The following is an 18,290-nucleotide window of genomic DNA, read 5'->3' as shown; positions in this document are numbered from 1 at the left end:
TGCGAGAAGGCAGGAGGAGAATCGAGGCAGTTCTCACCCTTTTGGCAATTTTTCTTCTTCATCCGGTAGCAATCCACACACACGCCAAACCCACACCGAGGACACACCCAATGCAAGTTGAAGATGGTTGTGTCGCACACATCACACATTTCTCGAACACCTTTGACAGCCCGCTTCCAAGCAACCTGTCCTGCAGAAATCAATAAATCAGTCTTGGGAGGAGGAGGCTTCTGAACTAAAACATAGAAGGCGAGAAAAGTTGATGTCATTCTTCCCTCTGAGTTCCCATAAACTCTGTTCAGCCCTCACAGCCTATCTCAAATGGTACCTCTCCTGGATTCTCAGCACTTTCATAAACCTCTACTCATACTGCAGACTCATGCCTTTTCACATTGCTATTCCAGTCAGGTACAGTTTTATCTGCTTTGTGGAGTGTACACTCAATAAAAGCAGCATCTCTGTTCTGGCTGTGGCTCTGCCTCAAGGAGCTCTGCACACCACTAGCACTTAGGACTGCTGAATAAATAAATGAAGACAGCAGCTGTGGTTACATAGCTGTGGTTACATGTTGGAGCTCAGACACACGTTTATCTATCACACAGCAGTTGTTAATCATTTTCTAGGTCATGAGCCCCTTTGAAAATGTGAAGGAGCATACACGAGGAAAAGTCCAAATGAAGAACAACATACTCAGATATACAAAGCCAGCACTCTGCCTTAGTATCAAATTGTGAATTTGATCAAAATCCAAACGGCCAGGCTTCAGTTAACACCAAATTAATCCAACTACTGAGTGAATTTCTGCCATTTCACTATAATGTAAAATCTCAGTGCACAACACGGAGATCTTCAGGCATTATACAAATAATGAGATTTTATGAATTGCACATTGGTCACTTGGATTAGACTGCTTTATTATGGAATATTCTTAGATTATTTTAGCCACAAGCGTGTCATTAAAAAGGCAAAATAGAAGTAAAATGGTTGAGATCTGCTTCCTAATCTTAGGGTTAAAGGGGAGCCTCTGGGGACACCTTATGGTGACATATTTCAGTTTGAGTTTCTCTCTCCAATCTGACCATCTTGTAACAGAGAAAAGAAAAAGGAACAGAGTAGTAATAAAATGAAAAACGCAATGAGTAGGAAAGGTTAATCACACTTAAATCTTCAAGAAGAGAGAAATGCCTAATTATGCTTATAAAAGACAAGTGCCTGTGCGCTTTCTTCTGTATGAGAAAATACAGATGACTAATCCACAGTGAGGGAGCTCTGGTAGCATAGTGGCTAAGGCACTTGACTGCTAACCAGAAGGCTGGCGGTTCAAACCCACCAGCCACTCCTCGGAAGGAAGATGGGGCAATCTACTTCCGTAGTGATACTGCCTCAGAAACCCAAGGAGGGGTCACTATGAGTCGGACGGCACATAACAACAACAACAACAACAATCCACAGTGAAGAAAAACCCTCCATGCTTTAAACAGTCCTGCTTATTTAGGAGTAAAGCTATCAATGTATTCCAAAGAAGCATGTCTACATTCCAATCACTTATGTTCCACCTCTACACCAATTACTTAAGAATTTCTCTTTAAAGCCATACTTTTACTTACGTGTTTTCAATAAAGAAATTCTGTATTCTCTAAGGAAAAAGGATACTGAAAAGTATCACTTATCCTAAATAGAAAATTACAGGAAAAAAATTTAAGATCTTTGACTGATAAAAATCTCCAGTACCTTCAATAGGGAGGATTCTAAAGCTGCTCTGCTCTTTGATGACTCTGGTTGCCCCAGAAGCTCATAATCACCATTCTTCACCCAGCTCTGAACTCCTCCTGCTGGGAATGCCCTGAGTCTTATTCTCAGTACTCTCAGATGTAACAGTATCAATTACTATTCAATAATTTCTGTGTGTGTGTTTAGGCCAGCTTCAGTTAGTTTCTGGTACATACAGCCAAAATTCTTAACTAACACTGGTATGTGTGAACATATTCAAATATATTTAGTTATGCAAAGTCTGAAAAGACACCCACCAGAAGCATGAAAAACTCCACTTTTAACTTTCAATGATTTGGCAGAGGTGGAGTGATGGAAGAAAGAAAATGTGAAACTTACACTACAGTGGCATTACTGGGAGGTGCAGGGGTGTATGGACCACACTGGGTGGCACTGTCAGAGGAGGTGACACCAAAATGACTATAAAATTTCTGTGCAGTGTTTCAGCAGAAATTTGTTATTTTTTTTTTTAATAAAAATATCCCTATAGTTAATTTTAACAACAAAAACGTTTTTCATAAGCCAAGCTTACATGTATCAGTATACCTAACAAGTCTAAAACTATTTGCTAGTTTATGTTTATGTTTTCAGTCTTCTCAAGCGATCTAGTCAGAGCTTCCTTATTACCCAATAATGATGATGCTTCAAACCACATGGCATGGTCTACATGTGCTACAAGTGCACTGTCGTTCTCGTTGTAACAAGTAATGTTGTAGTTCAATGTCGAAAGATTTTACAAAACAATTTTGTTGGTAGTATTCATGTAATCTAAGAACTAATTACATTTAAGCAATTTATAAGTATATTTATCACATATGATTAAAACTGATAATAAACATTACTAAGGACTCTGCATGATCTGGTTTGGGAAGAGGTCCATGCAGGTGTGACAACAACCCTAAAGTGATGGCACTGTTACATTGGTATGTCTGTCTGGAAATCTCATTTCTATAGTGGCACATGGACAGGCAAAGTTGTGCTGTCCTTCCTTATGTTACACCTAGAGGGGTCATGAAGTTGTTGCTTTGATGTGTCACCCACACTAGTTGTGTGGTTTACTAGGCTGCCAGCTTAGTGCGAGAGTGCTCCCAGAGAATACAGGACACAGGTACACACCCAGCCAAGACCTCCACGTACTTGCTTCAAGTCCTAACTCTAACAATCATTTTCATCTACACATATTCCAATTCCCACGCCTGAGACCCAGCCCTGCGGGTTCTGATTTAGTAGTCTAGGGTATAACCTGTCATTGCTATTATCTTTGAAATATATCCCTGATATAACCTTTATTTCAAAGAAACTTGAGGCCTCATCCCTTTTGATGAGCCCACGCTGCTGGTGAAGCTGTGTAAATTCCACCACTTCAGCTGTACCTTTCCTAACAAAAGAGGCCTTCTGCTTCTTTGACAATTACCCCAAAATAAACCCCTACATAAATGGTTGAATCTGATGAAACCTAGAGGTAGTAGTAACCTGTTACAAAAGAAAAAATGCAACCTCATTATACTAAAGTCATCTAAACATCTGGGTGAAAAGGAATCCCATGCAATTAAGATTTAGGAACAAAAATCAAGTTGGACTCAAAAATCCTACCCCCTAAGAGATGCTCTTACTGTGTGGCTCAATAGTTGACATAGCTTCCTTTTCAGAAATCACCATTTGACAGAAGTGGTCTCCAATGTTGGCCAGGATATATTTTGCTGTGTCCAAGTCAGTCCCTACCACGTTTTTGATTAAAGGCAACCATAAGCCAATTGCTTCAGTGTCATACTTGTTTGGTGTTAAGAAGCCTTCTACCCGCAACACACCATGTTTGTTGAATTGTAACCTGGGGGAAATGGAAAATAAAAGTGTTTATATGTGTGTGTATACACACACACACACATACATCTTAACACATTTACCTGTGTAAAAAATAATTCCCCTGAGAGAAAATGCCTATTCTGGCCAGGCATTATTCAAAACACTTTTATTTATATATTAAACATGTATCAATGGTAATCAGAACTCTAAATGCTACACACACATTTTATCATGGTGCGTTGGCAGTTTACTTGGGAATGAATGGGCTAATTTAATTAGTATGTAAAAAATTCTACTTCACTAAATAAATTTGAATCTCAAAGTTCTGGACATAGATATAATTGTTTGAAGTATCCTGCATTTAATTCAGCTCACTAGTGATCTTTAAACTGGATAAAACTAAAGTTGAAGAAGGAGACTAGGGAAAAATTAAATTCAACTCTTCTGTTTATGATTAGAACCAGCTGAACCTGAAAACATCCAGCATTCTGAGAAAATGAATCATATGTAAAGTTAATCCTCACTTAAACAACAACTTTTTCTTTGCTCATGATAGAAGAATTTTAAGAAATTTCATTAAAAAAAAAAAAAAGGCAATATAAAAGTGAACATTTTTGCCTATAAAATTGGAAGCAATTAAAAAAACAAACAAAAAAAAGACATGGCTTTCCATACTGGGAAAGGGACAGCCATGCCCACACCCTACCAGGGAGCATGTATACCCAGGGCAACCTTCCTGGAAGGGCAATTTGGCAGAACACACATAGCAAAGCCTTAAAACCAGACACACCTATTGACCCAGTAATGTCAACTCTAGTAAGCTATCCAAAGTAAATAATCAGAGTTGTGGATAAAAGGATAAACATTTCTGCATTATTTCTAACGGTAAAAAATACTAAGTAATCTTAATAGCCAACAAGGGAGTGGTTAAATGAACAAACACTCCATGATGGGCTTTTATATAACAATTCAAAAGTATTTTTAAGAAAAAGGTCAATATGATCAAGTGGTCCCTATGTACTGGGAAAGTAAGAGTCAAGACAGTATATACAACCCACAAATTAGATATGTCTGAATACATTTTATGATCATACAAACACAAAAATGCACTGAAAAGCTATTGTAGTGTTTTTTTCAAACCTTTATCATTGTTTTATTATGCTCATTACTTTTACAAATATAAGTTTATTTTTTTAACCGTCTTTGCTGAAAAAAATAAATGGAAGGAGGATGAGAAGGAAATAATATGCAGTAAGATCTAGATTCCCAGCTCATAGATTAAAATACAATCTGTACCCATTTTAGTTCTAGATTTACTGTTTATCGAAGGGGTGTGGGGGTGGAAAATATGCTATGGTGCCTACACTATCTGAGCTCTTCCCAAAATACCTCACCTCCTGAAGTGAAAGAAGCGACAAAACACAGGTGAGTCTTTCTGTTGCTCCTTATCCTTGCGGAGACTGTCCAAGCGACACTCCCGGCACTTGGGCAGCTGGGCCACAATATTCACACAGGAGTCATCCTGTACAAAGGCCTCACCACTCTGTTGCAGCTTCTTCAGTTTGGATGGGTCTGTCAAAACTGACTTCCGTGATGGGGCTAGGAAGACAAAAGATCAAGGGAATGAGACCTCAAATTTTTGAAAACCTTTTTATCACTTCAATCTCTCACTGAATTCTATTCAAAGAGCTACTTTTCCCAAAATAAGAACCCCCTTTCTTCACTCCTGGGTCAGTTGCAATTCCCAAAAGGCCTAACAGAAGATAACTATCAGAACAACTGGAAAAGTTTTGCTCTCTTTATAAACTAATTCTCATTTAACGGAGCCATTTGGCAACTTAAAACTCCAAGTTCAACAGCCCAACTCACGATTTCAAGTTAGTGTATATTTCTATTCATAATCACAGGTAAGATAAACATTCTGGGAAAAATTTCCTAAATCAGATACTAAATTCAAGCTCCTTGTATCATTAGTAACGCACAAAGACAGTTTCCTCTAACAGAGAACTGATTCTGCCACTTTCCATACTCAGAAAAGACTTGTTTAAGGTGCATTTTCTCAAGTACTCTGCAAAGGCTAACCAAGTAGCTTCTCTGCCCAAGGTTGGTCTATATAACGAAAGCTGTCTTCTAAATGCCTCCGAAAGATGTCACCTGTCTATGTTCCATTTGGGATTAAGAATTTTGGCTAAAATCAAGATTATAATTCTAAGAAAACGCATGTTTTAAGTTTTAATTTGTGGGAATTTCAGGGGAAACATTAACACGATTTCTAAAAAAAAAAAAGAGGGAGAGAGAGAAAGAAGCAATGTAACAGGAAAGAACAATCTTTCTTTGTCAACCTAAATAACACAGAAAGGAATCCATTTATTAATCAACAGCCTTAAGGAATATTTCACAGAAAACAGACCAGAAAAGACTTTTTCTCAGTGTCTAAGACAGCTGAGAAGGGGAAAGATTTATAAGCAAACATAAAAAACACCCAAAAAACAATATTTTGGGAACCAGTTGAGAAAGGAGTAGGGGATGAGGGGAAGGCTAATCCTAGACCAAAATGGAAAAAAGATCTCAAACCAAAATCTTCAAGTAAAATAATCACCTTTAATAATTGTCTTAGAAGTGACCTAATTATACCTCTGTTTTAAAGCAGGACTAGAGCACGCTATAAAATGCTAAATGATGCGTTCAGGCCGTGATCACGTTAACCTTCCTTCTCAGTGGTAGAAAGATGGTAAAGTAAGACAAGAGAGAAAATAATTTCAATTACTCAGATACCGAAGAGACATCACTCTTTGAGTTGGACCAGGTTTCTGCAGACCACAAGCAGAGTCCTAAGGTTGTAATTGTTCTGCCCTGGTTTAGAAGAGAATATATCTAGAAACAAGCAAGCTGAATTATCTAAATCTAGCTCTTTAGTGAGGAGAGCAATAGTCGATCCCATCAAAGATTCTCTCAATTCAGAGTAGAGTCAAGGGGAAAAAGCAATGCATGCTTCTTCTCAGAACATATACTATCTGAACAGAGAAAAAGCTGCTGCTAGACTCAAGTTTGCTTTTGTTTTCTAACTTCCGAGCAAAGCAAGGGAACAGACCAGTTTTCCAGTCAAGTTCTTCTGTACCCACAAGCAGTACTAGTGGAAATAATACAATAGATAGTGGTGAGCTTCTGATCATATTCCCTATTTCTCAGCCAAAAGTCATCGTAGTTAGCACGCAATGGATGTGACTAGGTTTTAAATTCCTCTTAAAATCATTTTAGATGGACAGTAACTACACAATGTAGTAAGTGAGACAAAGCTGAACTCCTAACTCACATACCTAAAATGTGTTTATCAATCTAAATTTTTACTATTTCTTAACATAACATTAAAATAATTTGCTTTAATCAACAAGGTGAGTGTGAAGGCTAATGACTCAAAAAGAATATAGAAGTAGAATAGAGATATGGTTATGAATATTCACTGGCCTTTGGGGAGTTACATAACTCTTGATGAACAATATTATCTTATGGAATTAATTTTATGTAAAATAACTAAGGAGCCCTAGTGTTTCTGTGGTTAAGCGTGTATCTAAATTGCTGTATCAACTTAAGTCTCAAGAATGAATAAGCTGGGTTAGAAGTATCACTAGGTAAAAAAATCTTTTTCCTATTCCCTCAACCCTACATCAAAACACTCATCTTTCCCTCTAGTTTCAGAGAAGTCTGCAATAAAACCTATAGTATGGATGAATTTTTTACTTATCTAAATGAATCATTTTTTAAGTTTTTAAAAAGCCATCAAAGTCCATACTAATTTTTCCATGTAGCTGACAGTATTAGAAGTTATTTTAAAATTGTAGCTCTTAATCTTTTCACATGCTGGAGTCATTTATTTCTTCTAATTCTTGTAACGGAGCTTCTGATAACTACCATCACTGGAATACACCCTTGAACTTTAATATCAGTAGTATGAAATAGTATTCCATTTTCCTTATAAGTAGGTTTAAATTTTAAACTTTTAAAATTTAGGTTTAATTGTGGGTGCACCAGACAACTCCTTAATTAAAGACACTCTGCCTAGTGTTTCAGCCCCATCCTTAACATCTGTAACTAGAAGTCCCTTTCCAGGGGTGGTAATACAATTGTATAACTTTTACAAAAATTTCTGACCTGAACTACCAGTATAAGTATGAAGCGTCACCTCTTCCACTCCAACCTCAATGTTAATTACAGAAAGATCAGTCATAGGCTTTGTTATCTAGTGCTGCTAAAACAGAAACACCACAAGTGGATGGCTTTAACAAACGCAAATGTATTCACAGTTTAGGAGACAAGAAGTTTGAATTCAGAGCACCAGTTCCAGGGGAAGGTCTTTGTCTCCTTTAGTATCTCTGAGCCTGCCATTCCTTGGAGATCTCCATGTGTCTTGGCATCAGTCTGTCCTTGGGTCTAGGAGGTTCTCAGCACAGGGAGCCTGGGTCCAAAGGACCCAGCTCTTCTTTCTTGGTGGTGGTGGTGGTGGTGGTGGTGGTTGTTATGTGCCGTCGAGTCGGACCCAACTCATAGCGACCCCTCCTTGGGTTTCCGAGGCAGTATCACTACGGAGCTCTGATAGCATGGTGCCTAAGGCACTTGACTGCTAACCCACCAGCCACTCCTTGGAAGGACGATGGGGCAATCTACTTCTGCAGTGATACTGCCTTGGAAACCCAAGGAGGGGTCGCTCTGAGTCGGGTCCGACTCAACGGCATCTAACAACCATCACCACCCACCAAGAAAGAAGGGACCCAGGCTCCCTGTGCTGAGAACCTCCTAGACCCAAGGGCAGACTGATACCAAGACACATGGAGATCTCCAAGGAATGGCAAGTAGTCAGGTCTATTTCCTTTTATCTCTTATAAGCTAAAAAGTGATAAAGTCCACACCCCAGGGAAACTCTATTTACATCAAATCAGGGCCGTCACCTGAGTAAGGGTGTTCTATCAAATTACATCACTGTAAAACTGTCAAACCACTAAGAATCATGGCCCAGCCAAGTTGACACATATATTGGGGGGGATACAACTCAATCCGTAATAGGCCATCAGATCACTTTAGATCTTGTTTCAAAAATATTTTCTTACAGCTTCTAAAATGTAGACCTACACTAATCTATAAGATAAAATTGCTGAGTATGAACCCATCTGTATAATACAGTTTATCTATATTCCCATATATATGGAACTAGATCTACCAGAAATATTATCAATAATAATTTCTGAGAAGAATTTGGGATTTTACTTTCTTCTTTAAATTTTTCTGAATTTTTGTACGAATTTTTTTCTACAAAGTCATTTTCATATATTTACTAATGAGGTAAGAAACAGATATGCATACACACTACCATCTTTCACCTTTTCCCAATAAAGAAATATAGAAACACTCACCATTCTGGAATTTATTGTTGCTTCTTGTACAACAGTTTTCATTATCTTTTGTTGAAGATCCCTTTAAGTTCTGTGACTGGCAACCTAAAGTTGAAGGTTCTACCTTTTTTCCCACACAGCGATTAGGGCTATTACTATTAACACCTGCTTTCTCCTCTGGCTTATTTGAAAGGGCAACATGGACATCAGATGTGGAAGGTGTATGTTCTAGGTGCTTCTGCAGTTCAGGAATATTGGTAATTTCCAATTCTGTCTTAGAAGAAGCCTTTGTAGGTAAGCACTCCTTAAGAAGGACAGTTGATGGCTGAAGAACAGATTCCAATCTGTTTTCCTGATCAGTGTTTGTCTTCACCTGGGTACAGCTACTTTTTGGCTCACTCAGCACTTTCAAGTCTCCAGTTCCAATCTGAGACAACTTTGAAGAGAGCAACCCAGCTTTGCAGACAACGTCTGGCTTTGTTCTCAGTATTTCAGGCTTTATATTTAGACAGGAAGAAAGTTCTTCTGGTAAACTCTGCTTATGACATCTGAAAAAGATAGTATGGAACACTAGCATCCAGTATTCCTTTTTTTTCTCACCCACCTTTTGAAGCCAAATGTTTGGTTCACCAAAACAGCCAGTATGAAAGTGAAAGAAAACTGCTTATTTTAATATAGGTTTCTGAGCTAGAGTTAAAAGTAATCAGTTAGTAGCCCTGCAAAAATATCTTAACACCTCTTTGAAAAACACTACCCTAAATCCTATCTGCATGTTCATAAACTTTACCAACTTCCAACTAGTTCTACTTCTTACAGCATAATGAACCTTAGCTTTCCTCCAAAACAAACTGCCTATCACATGGAACCAGAAAATATACTCAGCAGATTAGAAATTCAGTGGTTTTCAAATGTCAAAATGAAAAGTCTGTACAGAGCCAGTTCTAGAAGTTTCTTTTTCCAATTTCAAAAAAATTCTGTTAACTCTTTCTTTTTTGATAAAGATTATTTCTGAATTTGAAAGGTAAAGCTAGCCTTCTTGCCAAGACTTGGAAATAAAATTTCACGGTAGGCCAATGTGTCAAAATAAAATTAGTAATAATAAAAAAGGGAGCTCTGGTAGCATAGTGGCTAAGGCACTTGACTGCTAACCAGAAGGCTGGCGGTTCAAACCCACCAGCCACTCCTCGGAAGGTTAGGCAATCCTACTTCCGTAGTGATACTGCCTCAGAAACCCAAGGAGGGGTCGCTATGAGTCGGGGCCGACTCGACGGCAAACAACAACAACAACAACAAATAGTAATAAAAAAAATATATACACACAATGTTAGAAATCCCCTCAAAGATAAACTTCCTATGAAATATAAGTTAAAATCTAACAACCAATGAACAAAAGGTGGTATATATCTATACAATGGAGTATTATTCAGCCACCAAGAAATATGAAATTCTAATATATGCTATGACAAGACGAACCTTGAAAACAATATGCTGAGCAAGATAAGTCAGACACAAAAGGGGAAATATTCTATGATCCCACTCATATGAAATATTTAGAACAGGCAACTGCATAGAGACAAAAGTTTACTGGTGGTACCAGGGGCTGGGGTGGGGAGTGCAAGGGAGTAGGGAGCTATTGCTGAAGGGCTACTCAGTTTCTGCTTTGTTGTTGTTGTGTGCTGTTGAGTCGGACCCGACTCATAGCAACCCCTCCTTGGGTTTCCAAGGCGATACTACAGAAGTAGATTGCCCAACCTTCCTTCTGAAGAGTGGCTAATGGGTTTGAACCACTAGCCTTCTGGTTAGCAGTCAAGTGCCTTAGGCACTATGCTACCAGACTTTTGAAAACAGTGGTAATGACTGCATAACATGGGGAATGTAATTAATGTCCCTGAACTGTACACTTAAAAATGGTTAAGATGACAATGTTTTTGTTACATGTATTTTACCACAATCAAATTTAAAAAACAAAACTAACAGCCAGCCATGAGCAGTGTGAAACCTTGTCCTGCTGTGAACAGTATGTAACCAGACCTGACACTGGATACTTTTGTTCTTTGGTTGGTTGGTCAGTGATCAGGACACAAAGCAAATAACATAGCCAATTGATTAATTGCTTGTTCACAGAAGAATGACTTGGTATTTTTGCCCCACCATCTAGGATGATATCTTTAAGGTACTTTTGTTTCTCTAAAATTCATCCTAGAGTCCTCTCCCCAATAAAACACAAAGGACTTTTTTTCTGTTATACTCTTTTTTGCCTCTAACAAAAGCAGTAAGAAGAATTTATCTTAAACTTCGCTTAGATGTCACTGAACTTACTGTTCCCTCTTTCTACTTTGAAGATTGCTTTTCCTTTCCTCTGACCACTACATGGCCATCCTCCAAAGCTCAGTCCCAGGCTGCCCACTTTCCTCCCAGTGGACCACTGTGATCAGCCACTCTTCCACCTTTTTACAGTGTTTCCCCAAACCTACTTTTCTATAGCACACTGTCTCATCTTAACTGCCTGTTTAGGCCACCACCCCTCTCAAAAGAGATCCTTCCCTTAAGGACTGTCAATCTTGAGCCCTCTTTAAAACTCTGGTTAAACTTTACATTTCTTATTCACTTTCCACATCTATAAATTAGTAACAATATCTCCTACTGTTATTGCTTCCTCACTTCTGTTACTCTAGTATCTCCTCCACCACCACACTTCTCAACTGTACTTGGGAGTCAACTCATATCTGGAACCACTCACTGTGACTATATTTCCCTCTTCTCACTCCCACTGATCTCAGTCTTCCACATACAACCTCTCTGTTCCCTCTTCCTTGAACACAGATGCTTATTCTGCAACTCTCTGTAGTATTTCAAATGACCATTCTCTCTGTATCATCAAGTGAAGACAGCTTTTCTTTTCTTGTGGCCCCTCACTTCTATACTATTTCCCATGTTGTTCTGTATGGCTACTATGCTTATCACTGCTGAAGTCATCTGATCAATCTTTTCTTTCGGAAACTCTAACAAAAGCCTCTCTGGATAATCTGAGACTGAATGAATGACAGTTTAACAGGTCATTCATTATGCCAAATTTTGGTCATACTCATACTCTCTCCCTGAAACACTGAGTGTGGTTAAGTCTTGCCACCTGAGCAATGTAAGCTCAGACACAAAAAATCTTGACTAATTTTTTTAAATTATTATTATTATACCTAAACACCTATAACAAATAATTACTCACCCTTGAGGAATTTTTGCTCCAAGGTTAGGTGGAGAGTTGGCCGCCTGGGGAGTACTTTGCTGTCTTAGGTCCTTACTAGGTGGAGTTGCTGCAGTACAGCCAAGCAGTATCTCCTTAAAAACTGTTGTAGGAACAGACTGTACAGGACACATGCTGGGGGAAGCCTAAAAGATACCAAGCCAATAGATATTAAAGGTAAATTAATCATTCCAGCTTTTCACAAAATTTAAGTCTTCCTATAAAAGATCACAGGCTAATCTTTTTCAGACCTCTGAATAATTATGCCAGCAAAATGCAGCCAGGAAGCAATTATATTAATAAGACAATGCACAGAAATGAGATTTTAACTGACAGTCTCAAATGGTGGCAGCTTCACATGCATCCATTTCAATATTAACTTGAGTGCCTACCATGCACCTACTGCACAGATTGGCAGGAGACCAGACCACATAGGACTCTTTAGGCAATGGTGCCTACTGGGTACCAGAATAAACGTCTGCAATGCAACAAAGGTTGAGGACACAGCTGTTGCTCTCGTATGGCTTATCAAGGCACAAAAGTCATCACAGCTGGAAAAGAATTCAAGTCATGCCAAGCCTGTGGGAAAAAGTTAGAACATTGTCCCATTCCTTTATCACATAGTTTCATCTTCATAAAAATAGAAATATTGGACCTGATTCTTATCAGTTTATACTACCCACAAAGCAAACTTCCTACTTTGTAAAGAAAAGGAAGACATAAACTCAGACAACTATATATTCCACGGCTAAACCAGGTAAAGTCCACTTACCACTTTCACCAGGCTCTTCACGTGTGCTTAAACTTTAAGTCAAATACCTTCCTCAGTCACCTCCTTCACACCACAGTGACCTTGATATTTAACTTACTACCAAATCCAACTCAAAACATGAGGAATCTTCAAAGTTCCTTTCTTCATCTTCTAGTTATTAGCTTTCTAAATTTTGATGTAGAATTTCTCTAGTAAGTTTTTTAAACCTCACAATTATGAATATATTTCTATGTAGCTTACTCATGAACCTTTTTCTGAAGACATTTACTCTGGCAGCCTTGAAAAGACTGTCTAGTATTTAAAAATATGTGAAAAATAGGAAGAATTTACTTAACTAATCACTATTAAACTTCTGCATAGCTTGAAACCATTTTTAAATACTAAATGATCTGATCAGATATTATACTATTTTAGTCAACTCAACTTTGGTTAAGTATTAGCTTAATAAGGAGCTCTGGAGGTACAACAGTTAAAAGCCTTCAGCTGCAAACCAAAAGGTTGGCAGTTTGAACCCACCAGACACTCCATAGGAGAAAGATTAGGCGTCTGCTTCTGTAAAGATTTACAGCCTCGCAAACTTTATGGGGTAGTTCTATTCTGCAGTATAGCCAAGTGCTATCTCCTTAAAAACTCTATAGCAGCTTATGGTGGCTATGAAATTGGCAGACTCAATGGCAGTGATTTTGGTTTATTAGCTTAGTGTTCCCCAGAATTATGAGTATTATTATTCTGCTTCATCTATTCAAATATACCTTTTGGAACAGCCAACTTTACCTCTCTGGGTCTCAGTTTTCTCATTTTTAAAATAAGGAGATCCAATACACTTATTTCTGAAGTCCCTTTCAATGCTATTATTTTACAATTCTCTCTGGTAATCACCTATTAAAAAATTAGTCTACCAAAGTTTATTTGCTAAGTCATTTCAAAATGTTTATTCAAGCCTCACTTTTACCAAGCATCCTCCTTCACCTCATACATTCCTTATTATAAATATGTTTATTGATGAACTAACACAGTATTCTCCTGAGAGTAACATAAAGACATTTAGGTTACACATCTAAATTTTTATTTTCTATCACACCCATCAAGCTGCTCAAATAAAAATAACTGTACATCTCTCTCATTTTGTTTATCTGATCAATGATCCAGCAAATTCTTCTCTATTTCCAAAATGTTTATTGAATCTATCCCTTTCCATGTCACCTCTATCATTCTCTCTCCCCTCAACTACTATACATCTCTCAGTTTGCCTGCCTGCCTTGCATTTGTGCCTGTACCCTCTGCCTTCTACTCAAAATGTATTCTACCACAATCTTTATAAATATAAATCAAATCAGATCATGACACTCCACCACCACCTACAAGAGTCCTATGTGGTCCAATCTCCCACCAACTCCCTCCACTCATCTCATTCCACTCTCTCCCTTGTTCACCATGCTCCTACTACTGGCTTCCTTTCTAGTCCTCAAATATTCTAAGCACTTTCTTGCCTGAGTCTTTGTACTTGCTATTCCCTCTGCCTGAGTAGTTTTCATGTCGCTAGCTGGCTCCACCCCTTCACCCTCAAGTCTACTCAAATGCCACCTTCTCAAAGAGTCTCTGACCATTCTTTTCAAAGCAGTACCCCACAAGCCACTCACTTTCTCTTTATCATAATCCCATATCTGTATCTTTCACAGCATTTATCACACTATGAAAGTATCTTTATTCAATTACTTATTGTCAGTCTTCCCATAATGGAATATATATTCCTTATGGGCAGAGACCCTGTTATGTCAACTGACAGATCTTGTAGGGCCAGACACAAGAGCAGATGCTCAATAAGAAGTCTGGTAGAATGTATAAATGAATGAATGCTGTTAGCACTTAATATTTTACGTCTTAAAGTGCTCTGGTGGTGTACTGGTTAAAGCATTCAGCTGCTAACCAAAAGATCAGTGGCTGGAACCCACCAGCTACTCCTTGGAGGAAAGATGGGACAGTCTGCATCTGTGAAGATTTACAGCCTTAGAAACCCTATGAAGCACTTCTACTCTGTCTTACAGGATTGCTATGAGTCAGAACCCAGTAGATAGCAATGGGTTTGATTTTTTGGTATAAGTCTTATAAGTGATTTGAAAAGCCAGGTAGTATCGCTTACAACTGTATATCCAGTGCCTAGCACATACTACATATTCAATAAACATTTGTTGGAAGGATAGAGGGAAAGAGGAAAGAAAGATCCAGCTGTTTTCACAATGGTGATGCACCACACCAAGGAAAGGATTCAGAAGAGCAGCAAGAACACCACAGTGGTTAAGAGTAACAGGTTTTGGCAGTAGACCTTGGTTTAAATCCAGTCTCTGACACTTCCTAGTGTATTATTTAATCTCGCTAAGCTTCAGCTTCCTCATCTGTGAAACGAGAGTAATGAGATATACTTTTTAGCTCTATGCTTTATCATAGTGCCCAGTACAAAGTAAAATAAACTTTAGAGATTAGCTGTCTTAAAGCAGAAAAAAATTGTGAAAATATTGTTAGAATTAGTATGAAAATGTTAGAATTAGCATAACTTAGGGGGCTTTTCCTTTAGCAAACTAAAATATATCACTATATAACTTTCCTAAAGTTTTGCTCAACAGGGATAGGACTCCAATCCCCAATCTCATCTTTCATGTGCACACCTACACACTGGCCTGACTCAATAAAGGGTCAAAGTTACTTCTTACCTGAAGAGTTTTCCCTGAAGGTCTTCTATACCAGTCATGGCAATAGTTCCTCCCTGCCAGCAGATGAAGATAATATAATTGAGTGTATGATGGTATTCTAAAAAGGACACTGCTGGCTCACACTCCTCAGCAGATTTTTTCCCAATTAACCAAGCAACATCTTAACTCTGAGGAATAGTCTGCTAGGCAGAGAAGACCTTCAAGGAGCCAGATGTCACTGACAAACAGTGACACCTTAACCAAAAGAATTTATCAAAGTCAAGATTCTTGCCTTCCTAGTCCCAAATTACTATCTTCCAAAGACCACCCTAAAAGTAAACTCTACACTATTTCCACACATTTGGGAAGTGAAAATACAGTAAGATGCATGCCAAGTGTATTACTCTGTACTCACCTTTTGCTCACACATATTAATTTAACTCTGCTTCTTTTCCCACTTCCTCATTTACCTCCCCACCTCTCTTAAAATCTAAGCCAGGCCAGTTTTTCCAAAATTTGTCTCATTACAAGAATCACCCAAGATACAAAAGAATATTTATTGATATGGAAAAATACAATATTCTGTAAATGACTCAAGAGGATACAGAAGAGTATGGTATTTAGTTTAGTGTTTTTGTTTGCTTGCTTTATTAAGTTTCCATAATACATAGAAGGGAAAAAAGATAGGAGGAGGACAGGAGGGAGGTATTCTAAAATATGAATAGTGAGGCTCTGAGAAATATAATTACAAGTGATATTTCTTTTCTTTACTATGCTTTTCTAAACTAACCAAGATTTCAAATGAGAATAACTTTAATAATTCAGAAACTTTCTACCATGTCACATGGGGTCACTATGAGTCACGATCAAATTGACAAAAAATCCATTATCTCCATCTTCCTTTACCACCAGACCTGCCAATGTTTGAGAATGAGATGACTAGTACTGAGCTTAAGAGCTATAACACACATTTTTAAAACATCAAATTTTATTTCTTTCAAAGTCAAGGTTCAAATGAATTAAGAGACTCATCTCCGGGCCTGATCAGTTTGGTAGCCCACAAACGTACTGAGCACCAACAGTGTGCTGGACAATATGCTGTAAGCAAGATAAATAAGAGATGCTCCTTGCCCTTCAAAAGTTTCAGCGAGACAGAGACCACTTACATATGTATACATTGTCACATATTACAAGAACCTCCTTAACGGTTATAAATTTACTTCTTCAATTACCTCTCTCATTACTGATGAACTTCACACTTTGAAGACTGATACCTTTCCTCCACAGTAGGTTCCTACTAATCCCATTCTTCCCTGTACCCTAGGTTAATTCCCCTACCATGCAACAGGATGCCATTCTTATTCCTTGGCTCCCTCCCCAACATCCTGTTACTCTCCCTTTCATCACACCTCCAACTGTTTATACTGACGCAGTTGCCAAAATGCAAAAAATGAAAGGTAGTGATACAGCGAAACCAGTGAAAGCCAAAACTCACAGAACTGCCTTGTTTTCCAGGTCTCACAAGTTTTCTGCCTGTGACAGGGTGTAGCCTAACCACTTTTCTATTGCACATTTAGTGGAAAATATTTGAGTTTTTCTTCTCTGACGGATCCTGCCTTAGTTTCCAGCTTTAGCAAGTTTGATTACATTAATTTTCATAATTATCTCTTCATTCTTCTCCTGACCTTGAGCCTCCATTCCAAGATCAGGGCTATAAACATGGTAGGAAGTCAGAGGGACTAGATACCCTGTTCTACAAAATTTTTGGTGAAGTATCAATCATCTTCTCAAAACTGACTTTCACTCTCTCATCACAGATCTCTGACAGGTTATTATTTCACCCTGCTTCTCAATTTACTGTGGATTACTGGACAATATCTTCTATGAGCTTAATTCTAAGATTTAATAGTAACTTGCATAACATCCTCACTTGACAGTCCTTACCACGTTACTTTCCTGGAGGTTTACTATTAATTCCCTTCTAGAACAGGGCTTCTACTTCTCTGAGCCCAGCCCCTTTTCACACCAGACAACAATGCACAATATTAAAGGAGCTTGGTGGTATAGTGGTTAAGGCACTTGCCTGTTAACCAAAAAGGTCAGTGGTTCAAACCTTCCAGACACTCTGTGGAAGAAAGATGAGCCAGTCAGCTTCCATAAAGATTTACAGCCTTGGAAACCCAATGGGGTCACTATGAATTGGAACAGACTCAATGGCAGGGAGGTTTTTGTTGTTGCTGTGTGCAATATGATAATCTGACCATGTCACTTAAGTTTTCTAAACTAGAATTGTGTTCTACAAAGTAGACATTCCACTTTCTTTTCTTTTTTTGTTTTTTAATTTTTATTGTGATTGGGGTCAGAGTTTACAAAGAAAATCCATTTTCCACATAGCAGTTCATACACATTTTGCTTCATGACATTGACTGCAATTTCCCACAATGTAACAGCTCTCCTCTCACTTCCTCCCTGTAGTTACCTCTTCCCTGTAGTAGATACTCTACTTGTTCTACTCCATTAGTCAGATTTCCTCCTTTCCTCAGTACTAACATTTAGTCTTCTACTAAATGCAGTTGTTGTTACCTCCTAAATAGCTTTCCATCCTCTCAGCTATTGCCTCATTTCAGGCTCAT

General features: G+C 38.2%; 1 protein-coding gene across 1 annotated transcript in view; it reads right to left on the bottom strand.

Annotated features, from left to right (window-relative positions):
- Positions 1-18,290, bottom strand: part of KDM3A (lysine demethylase 3A) — a 62,484-nt gene that overhangs the window by 17,713 nt on the left and 26,481 nt on the right. The window contains exons 8-12 of the mRNA XM_007954085.2: positions 12,181-12,344; positions 8,979-9,505; positions 4,968-5,172; positions 3,384-3,598; positions 38-190 (exon numbers count right to left, since the gene is read on the bottom strand). Coding sequence (XP_007952276.1) covers positions 38-190; positions 3,384-3,598; positions 4,968-5,172; positions 8,979-9,505; positions 12,181-12,344 — 1,264 coding nt within the window. The remainder of the gene's footprint in view (positions 1-37; positions 191-3,383; positions 3,599-4,967; positions 5,173-8,978; positions 9,506-12,180; positions 12,345-18,290) is intronic.

Source organism: Orycteropus afer, unplaced genomic scaffold (assembly GCF_000298275.1).
Source record: "Orycteropus afer afer isolate SDZICR_OR568_19922 unplaced genomic scaffold, OryAfe1.0 scaffold00431, whole genome shotgun sequence".
In the NCBI taxonomy this organism is placed as follows: Eukaryota; Metazoa; Chordata; class Mammalia; order Tubulidentata; family Orycteropodidae; genus Orycteropus; species Orycteropus afer.
The sequence above is the reverse complement of the archived record's forward strand: the minus strand, read 5'-3'. Positions and strand labels throughout refer to the sequence as shown.